The 21,041-nt window shown below is 53.5% G+C and overlaps 1 protein-coding gene and 1 long non-coding RNA gene across 9 annotated transcripts in view; one reads left to right on the forward strand and one right to left on the reverse strand.

Moving 5' to 3' along the window:
- Positions 1–21,041, forward strand: part of RPS6KA2 (ribosomal protein S6 kinase A2) — a 292,155-nt gene that overhangs the window by 135,337 nt on the left and 135,777 nt on the right. Inside the window, exon 1 of one of the 8 annotated variants that reach the window (XM_059176555.1) lies at positions 13,163–13,470. The exons of 6 other annotated variants lie outside the window; for them this stretch is intronic. In XM_059176555.1, the coding sequence (XP_059032538.1) occupies positions 13,372–13,470 (99 nt within the window). In that variant the 5' untranslated portion in view covers positions 13,163–13,371. Of the gene's footprint in view, positions 1–13,162; positions 13,471–21,041 lie in introns of those variants that run through there. One more of the 8 variants, XM_059176558.1, reaches the window with a different exon arrangement.
- LOC131833373 (uncharacterized) lies at positions 8,189–10,545 on the reverse strand. Its single transcript, XR_009354429.1, has 2 exons — positions 10,268–10,545; positions 8,189–8,944 (listed from the first exon to the last, which is right to left on the reverse strand). It is a non-coding gene; the product is annotated as an uncharacterized LOC131833373 (long non-coding RNA).

A 21,041-nucleotide genomic window follows, 5' to 3' on the forward strand; every position in this document is an offset into this window, starting at 1 on the left:
AGCCAGCCTTTCCGGGCCCCTTCCACGCCAACAGCGAGCTAAGGGAGACCCCGCTTCCCCACCCCCTCGTTCCTGGTGCAAGCTGCACGCTGTAAGTTTTCAGTGGTGATGAGTAAGAAGGTGGTGATAAGAGATTTCCTGCCAAGACCCCAAAATAGAACCTCGGGAAAGCCTCATCTCATTCCTTCGTGGGGAGAGAGGGACTCTTGTTCAGCAGGCCAGGGCATGAGTAAGTTGTGCCCGTTTGGAACTCCCAGTGAAACGATGGCCTGGTGCTGAGGGAATCTTCCTCGCGTCACACAGACCTGCCCGGTCCGGCTGGGCTGGAGAAGAGAGCAGAGGCGGGGGTCGCTGGGAGCTGGACTTGAGGGCAGCCGGGGACGAACGCTGGGCATTGTTTGTTTTAGTGAAGCACAGTTACCACAGGGTGTCACATTGGTTACAGGTGCACAACAGAGCGATTGAACAAGTCCGTGCTCACTGCAAGTGCCGCCGCCATCTGTCCCCCACAACCACACGACCCTGTCCCAGTATCAGTGACCGCATGCCCCGGGCTGTGCTCTTCGTCCCCACGAACTACTCTGTCCTCCACGCCCCCCCACCCAGTCTCCTACCCTGCCACCCCTCTGGCAGCCATTGGTTCGTTCTCTGTATGTAGGGGTCTTTTTCCTTTTATCCGTCCGCTTGTTTTGTTTCTTAGATCCCACGTATCAGTGCAATCGTACAGCATTTGTCTTGCTCTGTCTGACTTCACTTAGTGTAATACCTGTAGACCCATCCACGTGCTTACAAACGGCGCAGGCTCGTCGTTCTCGCGGTCGAGAGAGAGTCCTGTGTGGCTGTGTGCGTGTGTGTGTGCGCACGTGTGTGCATGCGCATGTATGGTTGTGTGTGTGCGTGTGTGGGGTTGTGTGCGCGCGTGTGCACACGTATGTGGTTGTGGGGGGGTTGTATGTGTGCCTGTGTGCACACATGTGTGGTTGTGCATGTGGGGTTGTGTGTGCGCTCATGTGTGTGGTTGTGTGTGTGTGTGTGTACGCATGCACGTCATGGAGAGTGAGGCTTGCGAATGGCGGGTGGACGACAGCCGAGGTAGCATGGGTAGCAAGTGGCGCCCGTCCGCCCCGCTGTGTCGACTGCACCGGAGTCAGGTTGGAGGATGGAGCTCGGCAGGAGAGCTGAGACCTGCCAGGAGAGGTCGTGGAGGGACAGGGCATCAGGGAGGTGTGGCCCAGGGGACTCCGCAGGACCTGACAGTGGAATGCCCAAGAGGGTGAAGAGGGAAAGGGAACGAGACTTGCGGTGCGGCTTCTGCAGGCGGGTCTGAGGGTAAGTGATCAGGAAGCTGACGGTGTGGTGCCACCACCAAGGTGAGGACCTCCGGATGAGAGGCAGGAGCTGGAGGAAAGCCAGCCTGGAGTGACGTTCACAAAGGCCACGCAGCAGACGGAGTGACAACGTTCGAGCTGCTCAGGGCTGGCAGAGGTGGACATATGCTCAGGCTAACTGCAGGAGGGGCCGGTGAAAGTCCTCAGATGGCGAGTGCCTCTGTGGGAATCCACGGCGCCTGCAGGCAAGAACTCACTCGCTTGTCCTATTAAGACACATTACTTGAACGTGTCTCCCACACCAGTTGCCTCCTTGTCAGATGAGACACAGTGTGGTCCTCTGTCCGGTCACATGACGCAGGTGGATGACGAGGGTGTGGAGTGTGGGAGGGAGGTGGGTATGTGACGCTGTAGGCACTCCGGGGACAAGCATGAAAATCAGGGGTGATGTGTGTATGTGTGTGTGTGTGTGTGTTATCTGTGCACATGTATGTTTATGTGTGTGTTGGTTGTGTGCACGTCTGTGTAGAGAAATTTCTAAGAGAAGACAGCCCTTAAACGAAGCTTTAAAGGAAGATTAAATCAAGATGTTATTTAAAAAACCTTTAAGTTTTTTTAAGTTATATATAAATTTTCAGGGGTGCCTGGGTGGGTCAAAGCCTCCTCCTTCAGCTGGGATCCTAGGATCGAGCCCCGCGTTGGGCTCTCTGCTCAGCGGGGAGCCTGCTTCCCCCCCTCTCTCTCTGCCTGTCTGCCTACTTGTGATCTCTGTCTGTCAAATAAATAAATATATAAACCTTTAAAAAAAGTTATATATTAATATATATTTTTAAAAGTTTTATATTTTCAGACTTCTTTCTAACAGAAATACTTGATGCTATAAACACATCTTGAATTTTTACTTAATACCATTCCACAGAGATTGAAAAGCAATATTTCTTTTAAATCTCTCAAATCCAAGTAATCTGCAATCTTTCCTATAGTTTGTATAATAATACATTATACATTATAATATACAAATTTGTAAGCTATCAAGACTATATTTTTAAAATTTCCAATCATATAGGATTGTTAAGCAATAAAGTAAAAGTGATCTGTATGGTAACAACGGTGTGACCATTATTTAGGTAATTTACTAATCTGTGTGCTTTGTGGCCTAGATTACCATATGGTCAATCTCTGTACATTTTCCATGTGTGCTTGGAGAGAATGTGTAGCCTAGAGTGGTTGGATTGAGTACTAGATGTGTTCCTTTGGCCAGCCTTCCCAAATGTATTATCTCAACACTTAATTTTGTTTTTCTGCTTGATCTATCATTTCTGAGTGATATTTTAAGAACTTCCCCACATGATAATGGATTTGTCACTTTCTCCTCTTGGTTCTATCACTTTTTGATCAGTATATTTTGAAAGTATATCATTTGGTGCATCCAGATTTAGGATTACTGAATCTTACTGGTGAATTGAAACTTTCTTCAGTAGATAATGATGTTCTATCTTCAAATTCTTGTTGTGTAATTTGTGTGGCATTAATGTTGCCTTATCAAGGTTCTTTTCAGTAGTGCATGATATGTCTTTTGTCATTCCTTCATGTAAAATTTTCTGAGTCTCTTGTTTTAGACATGTCTCTTATAACTAGACTTGTTTTATCTTTATTCATTTTTTAAACATTTATTTATTTTTAGAGAGATAAAGAGAGAGAATGTACAAATAGGGCGAGGGGTAAGAGCAATGGAGAGACTCTCCTTTGGACTCCCCACCACGCTCAGAGCCCAATGCCAGACTCAGACTCTCACCTCGAGATCATGACCTGAGCCAAAACCAAGAGTTGGAGCTCAACTGACTGAGCCCCCCAGGCGCCCCAAACTAAACTTATTTTAAACCAATGTAGCACTCTTTGTATTTTAACTGGAGAGTTTACCCCATTAACATTGATTGTAATTTTTTATTTATCTTTATTTATTTCTACCTTTGTAGTTTGTGTATGGTTCAGTTTGATCTTGCCTTGCTTACAAACCAATTAGCCTGTTACCTTTTGCGGAAGAAGACATAAGCATCAGGGATCAGAAAGAAGGGACTTTATTATGCAAGGAGCAGAAAGCGGCCTGGATACCAGATCGGCATTGGTTTCCTTTGGCCCCAAGTTCCCAGCGACATCAGCGTGGGGGGCAGGTGGTTACCATGCTCGCAGAGAAACAGCATCCTGCTGAGAAACACTGAGCTTGGGGGACCTAGCGTTTTGTAACAAGTGGTGGCAAGCCTGTGCTTTGTCTTGGAGAGAAACATTACTTCATCCCTCAAGGATGCTTGCTGCCAAAACAGTCCTGAGAAACAGCGGGTTAGGAGTGGGCAGTGCCTTATATTTTCGCATACTCAGCAAGCAGGAATAGAGAGTGCAGAGACACTCAGGGCCCGTGGTGGCTGCGCTCTAAGCAAGACGTTAGATGTTAACTCTGATTCCCATCCTGCTGTATATGCTGCTTTTTAAAATCAAGATTTCATTTTTAACTTGATGTGAGCCCCCCAGATCGTGCAATACTTTGACTCTTTTTTTGTTTTTTTTTTTTAAGATTTTATTTATTTGACAGAGAGAGATCACAAGCAGGCAGAGAGGCAGGCAGAGAGAGGAGGAAGCAGGGTCCATGCTGAGCAGAGAGCCCGATGCGGGCCTTGATCCCAGGACCCTGAGATCATGACCTGAGCCGAAGGCAGACGCTTAACCCACTGAGCCACCCAGGCGCCCGGACTCTTTTTTTTAATGCAGTTCCCAGTGTTTAGCTTCACCCGTAAGTGTCATTGTCACTCAGATTTCTCAGGTTGCTCATCTGAAGTGTCTTTATTTGGACCCTATTCTTGAAAGATATTTTGCAAGGCAGAGACTCTGAAGTTATCATTGTTTCCCCTTAACACTGTTTACTTATTGATCCGCCAGTCTGTGCCCTCCACCAGGGCCACTGAGGTGGGCACGGACGCTGCAACTAACACTCGTTTCTACAAAACCTGCCTTTTCTTCTGGTTGTTGAAAGAGGCATTCTGCCAGTTGAACATGTATTTAGGTATGGATTTCATTTTATTTAATCCTCCTTGGGATTTGGGAGGCTTCAAAAACCTGAGGATGGGTGTATTTTATCAAGTCTGAAAAATTCTCAGCCATTGGCTCAGGTGTTTGAATACAGAGTATCTGTTTGTCTCTCTCAGTGTGAGACTCAGGCCTGGGTTTTCTCCCTCTGTCTTCACGTCTCTTCCACCGGCTTTTGTCTGTCTTGTCTCTTGACGTTCCTGTTGCACTCTGTCAATTATCGTCAGCTCTAACTTCTCCCTTGTTAACTCTTTCTTGGGCTTTGTCTAAACTGCTCTTTATCTACTGAGTTTTACTTTAAATCATTGCATTTTAATTTTTTTAAGATTTTTTTAAAAGATTTTATTTAGTTATTTGACAGACAGAGATCACAAGTAGGCAGAGAGACAGGCAGAGAGAGAGAGGGGGAAGCAAGCTCCCAGCAGAGCAGAGAGCCCGATGCGGGACTCGATCCCAGGACCCTGAGATCATGACCTGAGCTGAAGGCAGAGGCTTAACCCACTGAGCCACCCAGGCGCCCCTGCATTTTAATTTTTAAAGTTCTACTAATGTTAACAAATCTGCTTGATCATTTGTAGTCTCTAGTTTCCTTGTCATGCTTTCTATCTTTCTTTTTGTGTTTTAAATAGGTTAAACAACTTTTATGCCACTCACACCTCTGTGTGTTTCAGGTCTGAGTCTGCTACTTACTCTGTTTGCTGACTCTTGCTCATGGTAGCTGTTTCCTCGTGTAGACTGCAGTTTATGGCTGCAAGCCACATTCCTTAGAATGTTCTCTGTTTGAGCTCTGAGATGTATTTAAAGTACTTCCTTGAGAGTACTTGTGTTTGCTTTTGCCTGGTCCTCAGGATGGTACAATCTGAGACCATTAAAAAGTAAATGTTTGGCTTAGAGTTTTTCAGGTTGGTAGTGTGAATTTTGGCCTGGAACAGGTCTAACTATGAGTGGCAGGAGGCTGACAGGAGAATCTCTGTCCTTTGCCATTTCCAGAGCTCACAGCTGAATAAGCAAGTCTCCTCCCAGAGGGAGGCTCTCCTGCTCCCCCCCTATAGTCTGCTCTGTGTGGACTGTGATTTTCAGCAGAGTGACCCTGACCTGACCTCCCACCCTGCACAGCCCCAGGCCTACTCCATGTCCCATTCTTCAGACCCTGCTGAAACTCAGGTCTGGATTACAGGGATCGACAAACGTGGCTCCCTCTTCACACACATCTTCTTAGCCTCAGTTTTTGCCTACATTTTTGTTCTCCTACTCACTATTGGATCAACCATGCTTTAAAAAAGAGGATTTTCTTCTCATTCTAGCCAGCATGTTTCTGTGTCTCAGGAAGGTTCTCTCTGCATATATAATCCGTCATGTGACCAAGCATGGCGCCCGGCCCCCACCCCAGCCTCCTCTTGTGGTTGTCTGATGAGGAAGACATACCAAAGGGACTATTGCCAGGGGGATCAAAGCCCTGGCTTTCAGTGTCTCTGAGAGTTTCCTTCATGTGTGCATCTAGTTCCCATCTCTCGTAGAGGCACGTAGTGTTTGCAATGCTGTAGATGTCTATGAAATATTGTTTAGAAGATGACTATTTTTGCTAAGAAGAACTTCTGGCAGACATTGCACATTCTCCTTTGTACCCGTTCCAGGTCTTGAGGGACATTTCTATTTTGAGGATTCTTTTTTTTTTTTTTTCCTTTTTAAGTTACAGAAACCCTTCCTGCTATAGTTTTCACCTGTTTCCTCTTTCCGGCTAACTCCCTTCCTCTCAGTGTCCCTCTGTAATTTATGTGTGGGCTCAGACTCACAAGAAATAGCCCCCGTGTCTCTGTTCGCAGCCAGGTTTTCTCACATCTGTCAGACCAAATGCTCATTCCCTCGGAAGCCCGCTCCCTGGCCGTCTCCCTCACGGAGGCTCCCTGCGACGGCCGTGGAAGGAGAAGCATGTGTGTTCATCTCCTTGGGCTCCAGAACAAAGCACAACACAGCGGTGGCTGGAAATGGCGCGTACGTGTCGTCTCGCACTTCTGGAAGCCAGAGGTCTGATACGAGGTGCCGAGGGCCATGCCCCCCGACACACGTCGGGAGTTTTTTCCTCACCTCTTTAATGGGCTGGTGGTGGCACTGCTTCAATTTCTGCCTCCGTTGTGACGTGGCCTTACAAGGACACCAGTCACACTGAATTAGAGCCCACCCTACTCCTATATGCCCTCATCTTAACTAATGACATTTGCAACAACCCTGTTTTCTGACCAGGTCACATTCTAGGGGCGGGGGGTCAGGGTTTCACTGTACCTTTTTAGAAAGGGACACAGTTCAACCCATAACAAACAACGCGGGAACACTAGCAGGGTCAAACCCAGAGGTTCTACACATTCTGTCACCTCCTGATAAGGAATGGTCCTTCCCCCACCCCCTCCTGATGAGCAGAAAACGCCTCTACATGAAACGTGTCCAGAGTTCTCTTGGCCACATGCTAGGGTCCCTTGGCTCTCAACACTGTTTCATGTAATAGGACTCGCCGTGTTGTCTCATGAGTAAACTGACCTTTCACAGGAGAACTAGCCATTCTGCACCAAGGCACTCCCAGCGTGTCTGTCCCCACAGATGTGAGGAGGCCTGTGGAGGCCACTGTCCGGACTTCTGTCTGTGAGATGCTCTGTCTACAGGATGTTGGCCTTATGGCATTTCTTGCCTGACTATAATTGTCTAGGGAAAAGAGAATCTAGGCTGTCACCTTCTTGGTTGCCATTCCCTTATCTGATTTCTTTTGAGGCACACCTGTATAATTGTGGGCCCGTTGCTGGGCTCTCACTGATGGGCGGATCTCATCTGGACCTTTTCTCTCGTGTAAGTTTAGGCAGTAGGTTCAGCTCCTGGAGCCTTGTAAGATGGGATTCATTGCATCCATTCTGTGGATTTTGTGAGTGTGTTTTACAGATGAAATAGTAAAAATGGCCCAGCTCTGATAACCAGCAGACCTCTCAACGCAGTCACTATAACACCCCTTTAAACAAACCTGCAGGAAGGGCCACCAATGGTGGCTGTCCCACGTGCTTCCACGTTGGTGGGAGAGGCAGACAGAGAAGCTGAGAGTCATCGTCTGGCTCTGTGAGGAGAACGGGGAGCCTGGGGAAGACACCTTCACATGGCCTGCGGCATGAAGCGAGGAGGGGTACGGCCTGTGGGTGGAGCAGGACGGCGTCCCGGGCAGTGACCGCGGCACCCACAGTGGGGTGGAGACCCGGGAAGCCGTGTTCACACAGTGTGTCGGCGCGGCCCAGCCCGCGCTCTGGGGCAGGAAGGAGGGCAGAGTGAGGACAGGGAACGGTGACCCGGGATGGCGCAGCTGCTCTGTTCCGGTTTGCGCTTCTCCTGGACCACCTGGACACATGGGGTACACGGCGTAGCACGACCCAGTTTGCTTCTAGAAAGGCCATTTTAGGAGCTGGAGTGTGGATGGGCTGGGAGGGATGCCATCTAGCCGGAGATCACTGTATTCCAGCAGGGACTGATGGCCCCAAACCACGTCCCCGAGAGCAGGGCCGGAAAGAAGGGGAGACGTGACAAATATTGAGAAAGTCTCACGAAGGTGTCTGTGCGTCGTTAGACTTCGGGAAGAAAGCAGCGGGAGTGAAGGTAATTCTTGCCTCCCCGCTTACAGGGCAAACGGAGCACCCACGGAGGACAGTGTCGTTCAACGGAAAGCTTTCAGATCAAAATGCTAGACGTGGGGCTCTACTGCTTCCCCAGCCATGCAGCTAGCTTTCTGTGTGAAACTCTAGGATTTTAGCAAATAAAAACTTTGATGAGCAGTTTATTTACAATTTGTTCCACATTTTGCTTTAACTGCACAAAACTGCCACATTTGTAGGTGACAGCCTTGTGAGGAAGGAGCACAGGTTCCCCCCACCATGGGCTGCTGAGCTCACCATGATTCTCAGACGTGGCCCTTGGGCATTTCGGACCCTGAGGGGCTGTCCTGTGCCCTGCACCCCCGGCCTCTACCTCTGAGGCATCCCTCCCATTTCCCCCCCTAGCCGTGTCTCCAGCTGTCTACACCTGTCCCCAGACCTTGCCAAGTGTCTCCCAGAGGACAAAGTCAGCCCCACTTGAGAACCCTGTGCTAGAGGATCAGAGTTTCAGGTCAAGTCACAGTGGGACGGTGGCTGGGATTCGGATACCTCCCATCCCCCGTGGGTCCCACGAGCAGCCCCGGCAGCACCCACACAGCTGCTCCGACCCCTGCCCTCCATGTCTGCTCTCGGATGTTCACACGCAGGCTAGGCCCACGTACACGGGTACATTTCCAGGAGCATCTTGTTCTTTCTTCCACCATTTTACATTCTACATCCCATAAATCCTGTAGGCGGAGTTCCCATCTGGTCCCACGGGCAGAGGTCCTTCTGGCTTTGCTGGCACCCGGTGCCCTGGACTCGAGTGCAGTGACTGTGAGCTCACGCTCCCTGGAACTGCGTCCGGAGGGCTTCTCCGGAGCCTGGGTTTAACGCGGATCTCTGTAGAGAGCATCGCTGTGTGTTTCCACCAGGCACCTTGGGTAAGAAGTAGTCAAGACCACTGAAGTTTTTGCTGCTGTTTTCAGATGACATGGGGGGTGCACGAGGGTCACGGGCCTATGTAAGGGGGTGTGTGCACCTGGATGCTCAGGGGGTCGTTCTCGCTCTCGAGGTCCTGCCTGGTTAGTGCCAGCACTCAGGCGCGAGCCCGGGTCTGCAAGGGGGGTGATTTCCGTCCACCATGCACTGAGGGTGCAGTCCTGTGGGACCCCTACTGAGTGGGTGACCTCCGTCCTCTGAGGCCCTCACTGTTATAAATGGAGCCTGGACCCCGTTCTTGACTTGTACCTCGTTTGTTGACCAAATGCAGCTTGTGATGGGATCGAAGCACACCTTGCAGTACTTATCAGAGTGAATGACGGGGAGCCCTGTCAGTTCACGTAGCGTTTTCTTCCCACTCCCAAATAACGATCATGTTTGTTTTCAGTTTTAAATACTTGATTAAGACATTAGTATTTCCAGTCCTACTGACTGACCGGACTCACAGTCTCTTTGCCGGCTTGAGGCTGTCTCAGCCTGGGAGGCTCAGAGTGGGAAGGAGGCCATCCAGGCAGAGGACAGACTCGCTGGAAGCGGTCTGCACACAGGTGGCCTCACTCTGACCCCTTCTCTCATGGACAGCTGTCCTGTTTTCTTCTGGGTTACTGCAGCTGGAGACCGCAGCTGCACGCACTTACAGGACAGAGGCCTCCGGATTTGGGAGTTACTAGAACTCTTGCCTTAGCCCTGGGCCTGGTGCTGCACGCTTCTGCTCCAGAGAGCATCCCAGGGACCCCCAGACTAGCCCCTTTATCACATGGCCACACCTGGTCTGTAAAAAACTCTCTTGCGTCCTTCCTCTGCAAGCCCCATGAACACAGATCCGTTCAGTGCACAGCTCCCTCCACCCCCAGGCCTCCCCAGAGCATGGCCATCCGGGCTCTCTAGAACTCAGACCTGACCAGTGTGCACAACAAATCACAGCTCTTGGGGTAGGGCTTGCAGTGAAGGAGGCGGCACGGCCCCTACCCAGTCCTTCGGGGGAAGGGAACGAACGGAAGGGGATAACAATGTGGATCTTGCCCAAGTTACCTTCCTTCCAAAAGCCTCCCTCTCCTTCCTGTCCAGGGCGTGTTCTGTTCTCAAGGAAGGGGGAATTCCAGGGTGGACCAGACCTTAGTTATTGTTCTGAAGTTCTGAAATTGGATGCCTCAGGTGTCCTGGGGACTTGGTAGAACTCAATTTTCATTAATCAATCATGAAACCTCTCTTTGTTCTAAATTCCCAATAACCCCATTCTTCTACAAGCTGGGACCCTACCTCCTCTGTTTGCCCAGGAAACATGGCTCCTTATCCGCGGGGGTCACCCAGATGCCACCTCCTCCAGCTGGGGCCGGCTTCTCATTCATCTCCGTCCGTGTAGCATCTCCTTACCCATTTCTTTCGCGTCGCATTAAAAGCTGCACCGTGGTTGTCTCTCTGTTCACCTTCTCTTCATGGGGCTGTGAACTTCTGTGGTCAGGAGCTGGGCCGCAATCATCTTTGTGTCCCTAGGGCTGAGTATGGCCCCAGGCACCAGGAGGTGTCTGCGACCACTCGTGGGACTGAGGTGACTGCTGTGGCCAGCACTCGCTTTTAGGCTGCAGCAGGATAGAATGCAATGTCGGGCTTCTGTGTTCGGGGCAGGGAAAAACTCAAGGTCACCTGGAGGCTGTGGAGCTTGCTCCCCTGCTCCATCCCCACCATCAGGACAGGGGCCTTAATGAGCTCCCCCTTTCCCCCAGGATTTGGGAGGGATGCCTCTGGGTATCAGGGTGGTCTGACCGTGGCCTGGAGGTAGTCATTGTCTTAGCACCGGAAGTGGTGGTGAATGATTCTTAGAGATTTTGATAGACTTACTTCACCAGGTTAAAGATAAAGACAAATGGAAATGTTCTAGCAATGAAATTATTTCTCCAGTTGGAAATATGATTTTTTTTTTTTCCTTTTGAGACTCCAAGTTCAATTGAACAGTTTGCACTCAAATATGGGGGATGGTGAATACCCCATAAGATCTTTCCTTTCCAGTTCGGTTACAGCAGGTCAGCATGCTCTTGTAAAACCCAAGCCCTGATCGAGGCCCACCAGAGGGTTTTGTTGTGACCAGGATGGCCCTGAGATGTCACAGTTGGCATGTGGTGCTCCCGCCAGCTCCCCCAGTGAAACTCGCTAGAGCCGGCCCCCTCCGCATTCCAGGGGCTGGGATAAGCCGATGTGCGGTCAGTCAGCGGTCAGTCAGCGGCTCTCTGCCGAGCTTAGCTGCAGCCTGGCATAGGTCTGGTCTGTCTTGGTCTCTGTGTAGAACCAAGATGCCTCAAGGGCAGCCAGGGAGAAGGGGAGTCCTTAGGTGGTAAGAAGCTGTTTCCCAGAGTGGGGATAATCGCCCTCCCGCAGAACCCTTGAGGGAAGCAGGAACCAGTTTCCACATGCATATTGTCATCTTGGAGATGCACGATGGGGACACAGCGTGAGTGTGCCCAAGCTCTCCAAGCAAGTGGCCCCTCTGAACTCCGTGCTCACCACTGCCCAGCCTGCGGCATCCGCATTTGTCACACGGTACCGCACGCAGGAATGTTTCTGACCTTCTAGGGGGTTGGTGACCGGGCACTGACCTCGTCTGACCCGATTTTGAACACAACGCACCAACAGAAGAGCTCCCAGATCTCTGCTGAGCATTTCTAGAAAACAGTGTTCCCCTTTAAGGCAAATCCCCTCCAGCGCCGCGGCCAGCAGCTGCCTCCAGAGCCTGCCTCCAGGCACTGCGGGGCCTGGTCAGTCACCGTCGGACAGAGCCGGAGGTCCTGGAGGACGGACGTCTCGTGCTCCGAGCACTCCCAGGGGCGGCGGCCCCAGCCCGCGTGGGGGTCCGTGCCCCGGGTGGCGACGGCTGGACCCGCGGCGCCGGGCGCCCCGGGGCAGGGAGAGGTGCGGAGCGCGGGCCGAGGCTCCCGGAGCCTCGGATTTCGTTTCGTTTCCCGCAAAGGTCCGCTAAGGGACAGAAGTTTTGCTCGGCACCGCGGAGCACTGAGCCCCCGCGTGCCTGCGGCTGTTTCAAGGGAAAAACCGGAGGGACGCCCCCGAGCCACAAAACAGCGCAGCCGGGCCGCGGGGCAGCACAGCAGGCCGGCGCCGCCCGCCCCGCAGGCCGCAGCGCTCCTCGCGGGGCTCGGCCGGCGCGCGCCTCCCAGGCCGCCCGGGGCGGGTGTGGGCGGGGGCGGGGGCGGGGGCGGGGCAGCGCGCGCGGAGTACTCGGGGCGAGCGAGGCGGCGGGGAGGCGCGTCGGAGGCGCTGATTGGTGGTAGTGGGCGGGGCGGGGCCGCGTTGCTCTGCGCTCGTCCTCTCAGGGCGGGAGGAGGAGGGGGAGGGAACGCCTGGGATGTGCGGTTGCTGATTGGCGGCAGTGGCGGAGAGCGAGGAGGGGCGGGGCTGGCCCGGGCGGTGGCGTCTGCGGCGGCGCGGCAGGAGGAGGCGGAGGAGGGGGAGGAAGGAGCATCTGATTGGCGGTAGTGACTGTGGGCGGGGCGAGGCGGGGCTGGGTGGGGCGGGGCGTTGGCTGCAGCGGCAGCAGCGGGAGGAGGAGGGGGAGGAAGGAGCATCTGATTGGCGGTAGTGACTGTGGGCGGGGCCGGGAGGGGCGTTGGCGGCCGCAGCAGCAGCGGCGGGAGGAGGAGGAGGGGGAGGAGGGGAAGAAGGAGCATCTGACTGGGCGTAGTGACGGTGGGCGGGGTGGGGCGGGGCGGTGGCGGCAGCGGCGGCGGCCCGGCAGCAGCGGGAGGAGGAGGAGGAGGAGGAGGAGGGGAGGAGGGAGCATCTGATTGGCGGTAGTGACTGTGGGCGGGGCTGGTCCTCGCTGAGCCCCGGCCGCCGCCTCAGCCGCCTCGAAGCAGGAGGGGGAAGAGGAGGAGGAGGAGGAGGAGGGAGCGTCGGGGGCGGCGGGCACTGATTGGCGGTAGTGGCTGGGGGCGGGGCGGAGCTGTCCGGGGCGGGTCCCCGGCGGGAGGCGGCGGCGGCGGCGGCGGCGGCGGCAGCAGGCGCGGGAGGAGGAGGCGGAGGACGGGGGGAAGCGGCTAGGGCGGCGGGCACTGATTGGCGGGAGCGGCTGAGGGCGGGGTGGGGCGGGGCGGTCCGGGGCGGGTCCGCGCAGGCTGCGGGAGGAGGAGGGGGAGGAGGGGGAGGAGCGCGGGAGGAGGGAGCGCAGGAGCCCGGGCCGCGGTGGCCGGCTCGGCCTGCCCTTTGTGCCCGCAGCCCGCGCCCCGCGCCGATGGCCGCCGCACCGGGCTCCCCCGCGGCGCGCACCCGCCCGCGGACCTGACCCCGCGCGCCTGGGATGCGCCGGGAATGCGCGTCCTCCGGGCCTGCGGCTGCTGCGGGCTGGGCGCGGGGCGATGGAGCTGAGCATGAAGAAGTTCACGGTGCGCCGCTTCTTCTCCGTGTACCTGCGCAAGAAGTCGCGCTCCAAGAGCTCCAGCCTCGGCCGGCTCGAGGTAAGCGCCGTGGCGCCCGGGGCGCCCGGGGGATGCTGCGGGCGTGGGGCCATCCGAGCCCTTTCTATTGTCACATGCGCGGGACGCACCGGCTCGGGTCAGGGAGTTGAAGTTGTCGGAGAGCCCGTCCGGTGTTCACCGGACCGAACGCCGTTGTTGGGACTTCGCCATCCTGGACCGGCCCTCGGGTTCTCATCGGGGGCTTAACCCTCCCCTGTGGGATTTCTAACTAATTTCGCTCCCGGGGCCGCGCAGGTTGCGGAGCGGTCGCGGTGCCCAGATAAGTGCTCGGGGTGGGGAGGGCGTTTCGGTCCGTGCAGCCGGACCGCGGCTCCGTGGGGCACCTCCGAGCTCCCCCGGACGGAACCTCCGCGGCGCTCCCCCCGGCCGTGGGTCGAGGGCTGGGGGTGGGTTTGTCTTTCGGTGACCCCCAGCCACGAAGTGCTACCGTAGGGGGCACATGCTGGTGTATTGGAAATCAGGGTAGCGTCGCCCGCATCTGGAACATCCCGGTCTACACCGGCCAGTCTGAAGCGGTGCTCAGGACCGAAGTGCCTGGTGCAGCTTCCCTGCAGCCCCGGGTTCGACAGAGATTCGCCCTGAGACCCAAGGACCCTGAAAATTGTGTCCTTTCCTCCTGTCCCTCATCTTGTCACCTTCGGGTTTCCAAAGTCATCTGTGGACCGTTCCCTGCTGTGTTTTGATTTCTGCCATCAGATCCTGTTCTTTGTCCCGGTGTCCAGATTACACTGCTGAATCTATAGATGACCAAACGGTGGAACGTGTTTAAGTGAGAGAGAGAGAGGAGAGAGGGAGAGAGACACATTGTGATGGGGGGGGAGGGGCTGGCCACACAGCCTAGCCTTTCCCTTTGACATTGCCCTGGCCTTTACCAAAGGCTGGCACCCATCTCGGTTTTGACTTGTTTCTAAGGAATCAAATGAATTGGAACAATGTGACATTTTTCGTCTGGGATTTCTTTGTCCCGGCTGCCATGATATTCGATACAGGCATGGGTTGTTACAATTACCAGGTCTTTAGGCAAAGCTCTGGAATAGACGTGAATGCAACAGGGAAGCTTGTGGAAAAAGTTTCTGTTCTGGTATCACTAAGTCAGATTTGGACCAGATAGGCTCTTTGTGGCGGCTTTCTGAGGGTAGAACATATTTTTCAAACAAATACAACTGCTAATCAAATAATGGGGGAGGTCTTGCCTTGAATTTCACATTGACAGAAATTAAACACGAGTTAGTGAGATAAATCATCTTCCTGGATCTCAGGCACTTTTTTTTTTTTTTTAAGATTTTATTTATTTCTTTGACAGACAGAGATCACAAGTAGGCAGAGAGGCAGGCAGAGAGAGAGGAAGAAGCAGGCTCCCTGCTGAGCAGAGAGCCCAATTCGGGGCTTGATCCCAGGACCCTGGGATCATGACCCAAACCGAAGGCAGGGGCTTTAACCCACCGAGCCACCCAAACACCCCTCAGGCACTTTTTAAAAAGCTAAAGTTGATAAGAACAGAAAGCCAGAACACTATTTAGCTCTATGCCCAATAAGTTTTTATTCCTTAAAACGCCAAGTTTATTATACAGCCCCTTGTTTCATTTATTGTCCTTGCCAGTGGGAGGCACACAGGTGGGCAAACCCCCGGTGCTCTGCAGGAAGGCCAGCAGTAGACACCGGCAGCAGGTTGATACTGGGCTGAACTGGTGGACGGTCAGGAATCCCATCAGCGCGATACACTCTGCTCCGGTGTTGGGGTTTAGTGGGGAGAATTGGGTTTGTGCCTCAAAAAAACAACATAATGGGAAACCGAGAGGGGGATGGAAGAGAAGTTTCTTCAATGTGAAAATAAAATTTCTAAAAATCATAGACACACCAGGGGATAGGCAGAAGGTCTGTTCCGGACCAGAGAGGATTATCACATTCCCCTATCAGCACGGAATCGGCGAGCCCTTCCTGTGACCGGGATGGTGGGCGCTGGAGAGAAGTGCTGAGAGGGATCGTCCGCTTGGCCGCAGTGCTCTGTTCTCTACAGATGCATTCTCCTGTCTCTTATGAAAACTCAGATAAGCATGTTTTACGGTCCTCATTCTACTGATGGGGGACTCAGCCTCCCCCGCCAACAGGATTTTCCCGGAAACTTGCCAACTAATTCGTTCAGCAATTGCTTTTTAAAAGCCTGCTGTGTGTTCAGTCCCTTTCTCAGCCTTGTAGATCCAAAACCACAAGTCCTGGAAGTCCTGGCCTCATGATGCCTCCACCTAGTGGGGGATCTAATAAGTGGCTGACCCTGTGCTTCTGTCCAGCAAGTTCCATCTTCCTGCCCAGCTGCCTCTCCATCTTTTTCCGGAGAAGCCTGTTTATGCACTTGCATATCCATAACATATTGTAGGCCAAGGAGCACTTCCCCCCGAAATCTAAAATTTTGGAGGGGTGGGGGAGGTCTGTCAATAGTTTGAGCTTGAGTAATGGGACACATAAAGCACTAGCACAGATGTATATTTCCTGTTTGGACTGATGAAAAAGATTGCTCATTTTGTAAAAATAAACATTTTTTCATTGTTTCTGTGATATTTATTTTGTAAAATATACACAGAGATTGAAAACGTTTGTTTTTTGAATTCAGAATCTAGTACCATAAACAGGAAAGTGACAGTGGTTACTTGAAGTTGAAAACACTATTATTTTCATTAAAATGGACTTAAGGGAGAGACTCCATCTTAATGTTTTCATACTTGCTTTTAATTTTTTTTTTTAAGATTTTTATTTATTGACAGAGAGAGATCACAAGGAGGCAGAGAAGCAGGCAGAGAGAGAGGAAGGGAAGCAGGCTCCCTGCTGAGCAGAGAGCCCGATGCGGGGCTCGATCCCAGACCCTGGGATCCCAAGACCCCAGGACCTGAGCGGAAAGCAGAGGCTTTAACCCATTGAGCCACCCAGGCGCCCCTTTGCTTTTAAATTTAACTTGAATCTAGACTCCAGCATTTGCTAATCCCTAGCCAACAGAGAAGCCAATTACTTAATCAGATTTGGGAACAGTTTATGAATTCCAGCTTAAATATTTTTAGAGTGTCTCGGTGTTGCACCAACTGAGATGGCCAGGTTGTTGACTCTGGCGAGCATGATTTTTGGGGTTTCTAAAGGGTAATTGGGTATCTTTCCTAGACTTCTTTGTGCATGTCCTAGAAAGATACCAGGTTTCACTGTCTGACCTTCACCCGGATTTCAAGGGCATTGACATCCCTGCCTGAGGGGCTCGGCAGCTACCTGGAAGGTGTAACTGGCTCCTGATTCAGCAGTCCATTTTGTAGATGAGGAAACGGAGCCCAGGGACACCCAAGAACTTGCCTGTGCTCCCGCGCCTAGACTGTTTTAAAGGAAGTTCTTGCTGGAGAGTGTGTGCCGTCTGTGATTATCATAGCCCTTCGGGGTCATGCGGTTACTGGAGTTTACCATGTGTTAGATGGGACTTGAAGGAAAGCTATTGTAATTATTAAAAGGAAATTACTCTGAGGAGTATTTTGGAAGGTGCTGCACAACCTAAAATTATTCTGGAGAACCTCTTCTGGAAGTTGGAACGTTCCAGGTGAATTTCGCATACCCACGGCAGGTGAATCTGGGCTTTATATCACACTCACCATCTTTCATGGCAGGTGGCGGCTTTTTCACCTCCACAAGCCCCTTCCCCTCCACTGTGAGATGGGCTAGGACTTCCAGCCACGCAGGGTGAAAGCGATAAGCGTAAGCTATCGAACGTAAAGTCTGGATGGCGGCGCAGCTGGTCAGTAGTTGTTAGCTGTGGATACTGATGAATATTTGCTGGGCTTTGTGATGGTTTTCACAGTGCTCATTGTCTCCCGGTGCTGTGTGAGCCTGGGCTTGCCCCCGTGGCCTGTAGAACCCATGGCTTGTGCTTTCTCAGTAAACGCTCGGCCTGGTAATTAACAGTTTAGATGACCTTCCTCTGTAGTTAGGGGAAGAAGAGGCCAGACATCGCTTCTCCCAGGCCTCCTTGTACACCGTCATTCCCTAGGACCGGCCCCGTTGGCTAAGACGGAGCCCGCGGCGCCCGGCCGGATGGCGGTACTCCTCTTCCTTATCCTACATCACCTCGTGAGTCAGCTGCACCGAGCCAGGAATGCGTTACCAGTTCAGGCCCCAAAGCCATGGCGTCCTGAGCTAGGGCTGCTCCGAGAGTCAGGAAACACCCCAGCACCGCATCCCGATTTCAGGAGCTCCGGGACAGCATCCTCCTGGGCTCAGCCTTTGCTTCCCAGGAGAGACTCCAGTGGTCTCGCGCTCCAGCTCCAAAGCCTGGCTTGGGGCTGTGGAAGTTCAGAGGCGCTGACTAGGAAGAGCTTGGGGGGGATATGGTTTTTAAATTTAATAAAAAGTGATATTATTTACCCAGTACGACTTATCTGCTAGTTTGTCAAAGGTATCAGTGCTCAAAGACCGTTCATGTCAGGAACAGTTATTTCGTCTGGAGTCCCCAAAGCCAGGGAGTCGGTTCTCTTTGATTACGTATCATTTTTGACACTTTTACTGGAAGACGGCTGAGGATGGGTGACCACAAAATGCAAGTCCTTTAGCTGGAATATGGAAGAGTGGTAAGCTGCTGAGCGGAAAAATTTCATCTAATTTTGTACTTGCTCAATTGTTTACATGAAGAATTTTAGCATACACTGTGCTGAGCAAGTGGTACGTAGGATGCGGTCTTTGTGTGGCCTCTGCCCTCGATGAGCTGGACGTCTAGTGAGAGAGGCAGACCTGGGAAGGGAACCTACTGGGTGACATTTCTGGCATCCCTGACTTAAACAGTCTAATTATGTCAATTGCCAATTACTTTCTATTTCCCATGGTTGCAGGTCACCAAGGTGTTGCCTGTGTGTACATTTGAATATATTTCAATGGCCTCCCCCTTTTAAAGGGAAGCATAATGTCCCAATAAAGTCAATGCTCAGGTACTCTTAGCAGATCCTGGGAGTGATGTTGGCTCTGGTCATGGAGAAAAAGAAAGCTTCCTGGAAAGATAAACATTAAGGCTTATTCTTGGTGCTTGATAGGTAAGCTCTTCTTCTAGAACTTGGGTGGTTTCCCGGAAAACCATTTCTAATTAAAATAATTTTCAGGTACTTTCAGTAAATGCATCCCAAAATTCTTTGGGAACCCTGATTTTTATGTGGCTTTCAGACCACAAGGACAACAACGAAAATCAGAGAAGAACACAAGAAAGAGTTCATATTATAAGTATTGAACGGGCTCCGGGGGGCTCAGTCTGTGAAGCCATTTGCCTTTGGCTCAGGTCGTGATCTCATTCCCGGGATCGAGGCCCTCATCAGGCTCCTGGCTCCGTGGGGAACCTGCTTCTCCCTCTCCCTCTGCCTGCTGCTCCCCCTGCCTGTACTCTCTCTCTCTCTCTCTGTCTCTAATAAACAAATAGATAAATAAATAAATAAATCATTTAAAAAAATTATTTAATCTGCTTATATTTTACCTATGTATATTGATTCTATTTTAAACACACTAAAATTAATTTCCCTGTGGCCACGTTTGGCATGTGCCTTACCTCAGCAGTTTCATGCCACACTTGCTCTCCTTACACTGAAGAAACTCCCCTAGATATTGCTTGTTCAAAAATGTGTGAAAAGACTCCCCAGACCGTCGCGATTCTCCCCGTTGGGCGTTCGTCACCTCCTTCCCGCCTTCTTGCCCGAAGCCTCGCGCTGTCTTGCACCGCACACCGCGGCCGGCAGAAACGGTTTCGGTCCGTTTTTCCCGGGTTCAGAAGCACTGGAACGAGACGGACGTGGCGAGCTCGCGCCCGGTGCTCTGCGCCTGCAGGCGGGCGGCCGTGCTCAGACGTGGCGGGGCCGCCGGTGAGCAGGAGGCGAGCCCGGAGCTCCCCGGGGCAGGGGCGAGGCGGAGAGAGAGATCTGGGGCTTGAGCGGCAAGACTCGTTAACCGGAGCGGGTGGCCTGTTCCGTGCATCCGGCTGGGCGGGAGACGGCTGCCCTGAAGTGTGGGGAACCGAGGGCGGGTCCGTTTCCAGTGGAGGCGGCGGCCAGTCCTTTAGCCAGAAATAGCTTCCTCTTGGGCCCGAAGGTTCTGCGCTTGTCAGAGGCATGTGGACGGCCGGGCGCCGAGGCCGGCCTCGCTGGGACGCGCCGCTCGAGTGTCTGCGACGCTGGGTTGTGTCGCGTGCCGCGTCAGCCCATGTATTTTCACTGGGAAGAGCTATTAAATGAAGCTGGAGTGGGAATTACCAACAAATGGTCTGTTCAGCTACAGTGTGATTTAATCAAGCCCATGCATGAGGCACAAATATATTCAGTATAAAATGTGGTGCGTCGCGTCTGGTTTGGAGCTGTGTCCGACGCCTCCCGGGCTCCCAGCCGGCAGGGGCCGTGGTGGTGGCGGCGGCGGCGCAGTAGCCACGGGCACCTGCTCGCTGCGCTCCGAGGGCAGCCGTGTGCGCCGTGCCCGCAGACCTGCCGTTTCTCCCCAAGCAGGCGAGGGTCTGCGTCTGAAACCACCCGAGAGGGGCCCGACGAAGACTCTCCTCCACCAGACTGTAGTCAGTCCCCCGGTCCCCTTCGCGACTGTAGTCATTCCCCCGGTCCCCTTCGCGACTGTAGTCAGTCCCCCGTCCCCTTCGCGACTGTAGTCAGTCCCCCGGTCCCCTTCGCGACTGTAGTCAGTCCCCCGTCCCCTTCGCGACTGTAGTCAGTCCCCCGTCCCCTTCGCGACTGTAGTCAGTCCCCCGGTCCCCTTCGCGACTGTAGTCAGTCCCCCGTCCCCTTCGCGACTGTAGTCAGTCCCCCGGTCCCCTTCGCGACTGTAGTCAGTCCCCCGGTCCCCTTCGCGACTGTAGTCAGTCCCCCGTCCCCTTCGCGACTGGGCTCTGACCTTGGCTCTGACCTTGGCTCTGACCTTGGCTCTGACCTTGGGCTCCTGTCTCATCCTTGCAGTGCCCGAATGCCTACCCCCCGCCCCGAGGGTGACGTCTGGTCTCCCCCTGCCCGCAGCGGGAATCCGACGAGGCCCGTGCAGGAAGACCACCCTGCCCTCGCGCACCCTCGGGCTCGGCTCCTCGCCCGTGAGTCCCCCCAACTCTTCTTCCTGTATCTGAGGTGAGCTCGGGCTGCCTCCCGGGCTGCCAGACCCCGTCGCGGGCCCTGGTGAACACGCTTCCTCGCTGTCTCGCTGGCTTTAGCAGGCGTCAGAACGATCTTCCTCGGCCAGTGCGTATTGTTGTGGTCATTTGCATGTATCTCTTGAGAACCGGGAAGGGGCGTCGCAGGTACACTGCCGGTCAGAGAGCCCTACTTGATTCCACGCACAAAATACAGGGCGGCCTCTCCTCCACGAGCTTTGGTTTGCAAGGGCCCTCAGGATCCCCGGGACCGTGTTCCTCTCCCTCCACCCCCTGCACCCGCCGCTGGATGCGCCCCGGCCCTGCTGGCCACCCCTTCTCCGGGCCACCTGGCGCGCCTCTCGGCTCTGCCCTCAGCCTCGTCAGGCACACCATCCTTTCGGACTCCTGCGTGCCCAGCTGCGGTGCGGGG

The sequence above is a fragment of the Mustela lutreola genome, chromosome 6 (genome assembly GCF_030435805.1).
Source record: "Mustela lutreola isolate mMusLut2 chromosome 6, mMusLut2.pri, whole genome shotgun sequence".
Lineage (NCBI taxonomy): Eukaryota > Metazoa > Chordata > Mammalia > Carnivora > Mustelidae > Mustela > Mustela lutreola.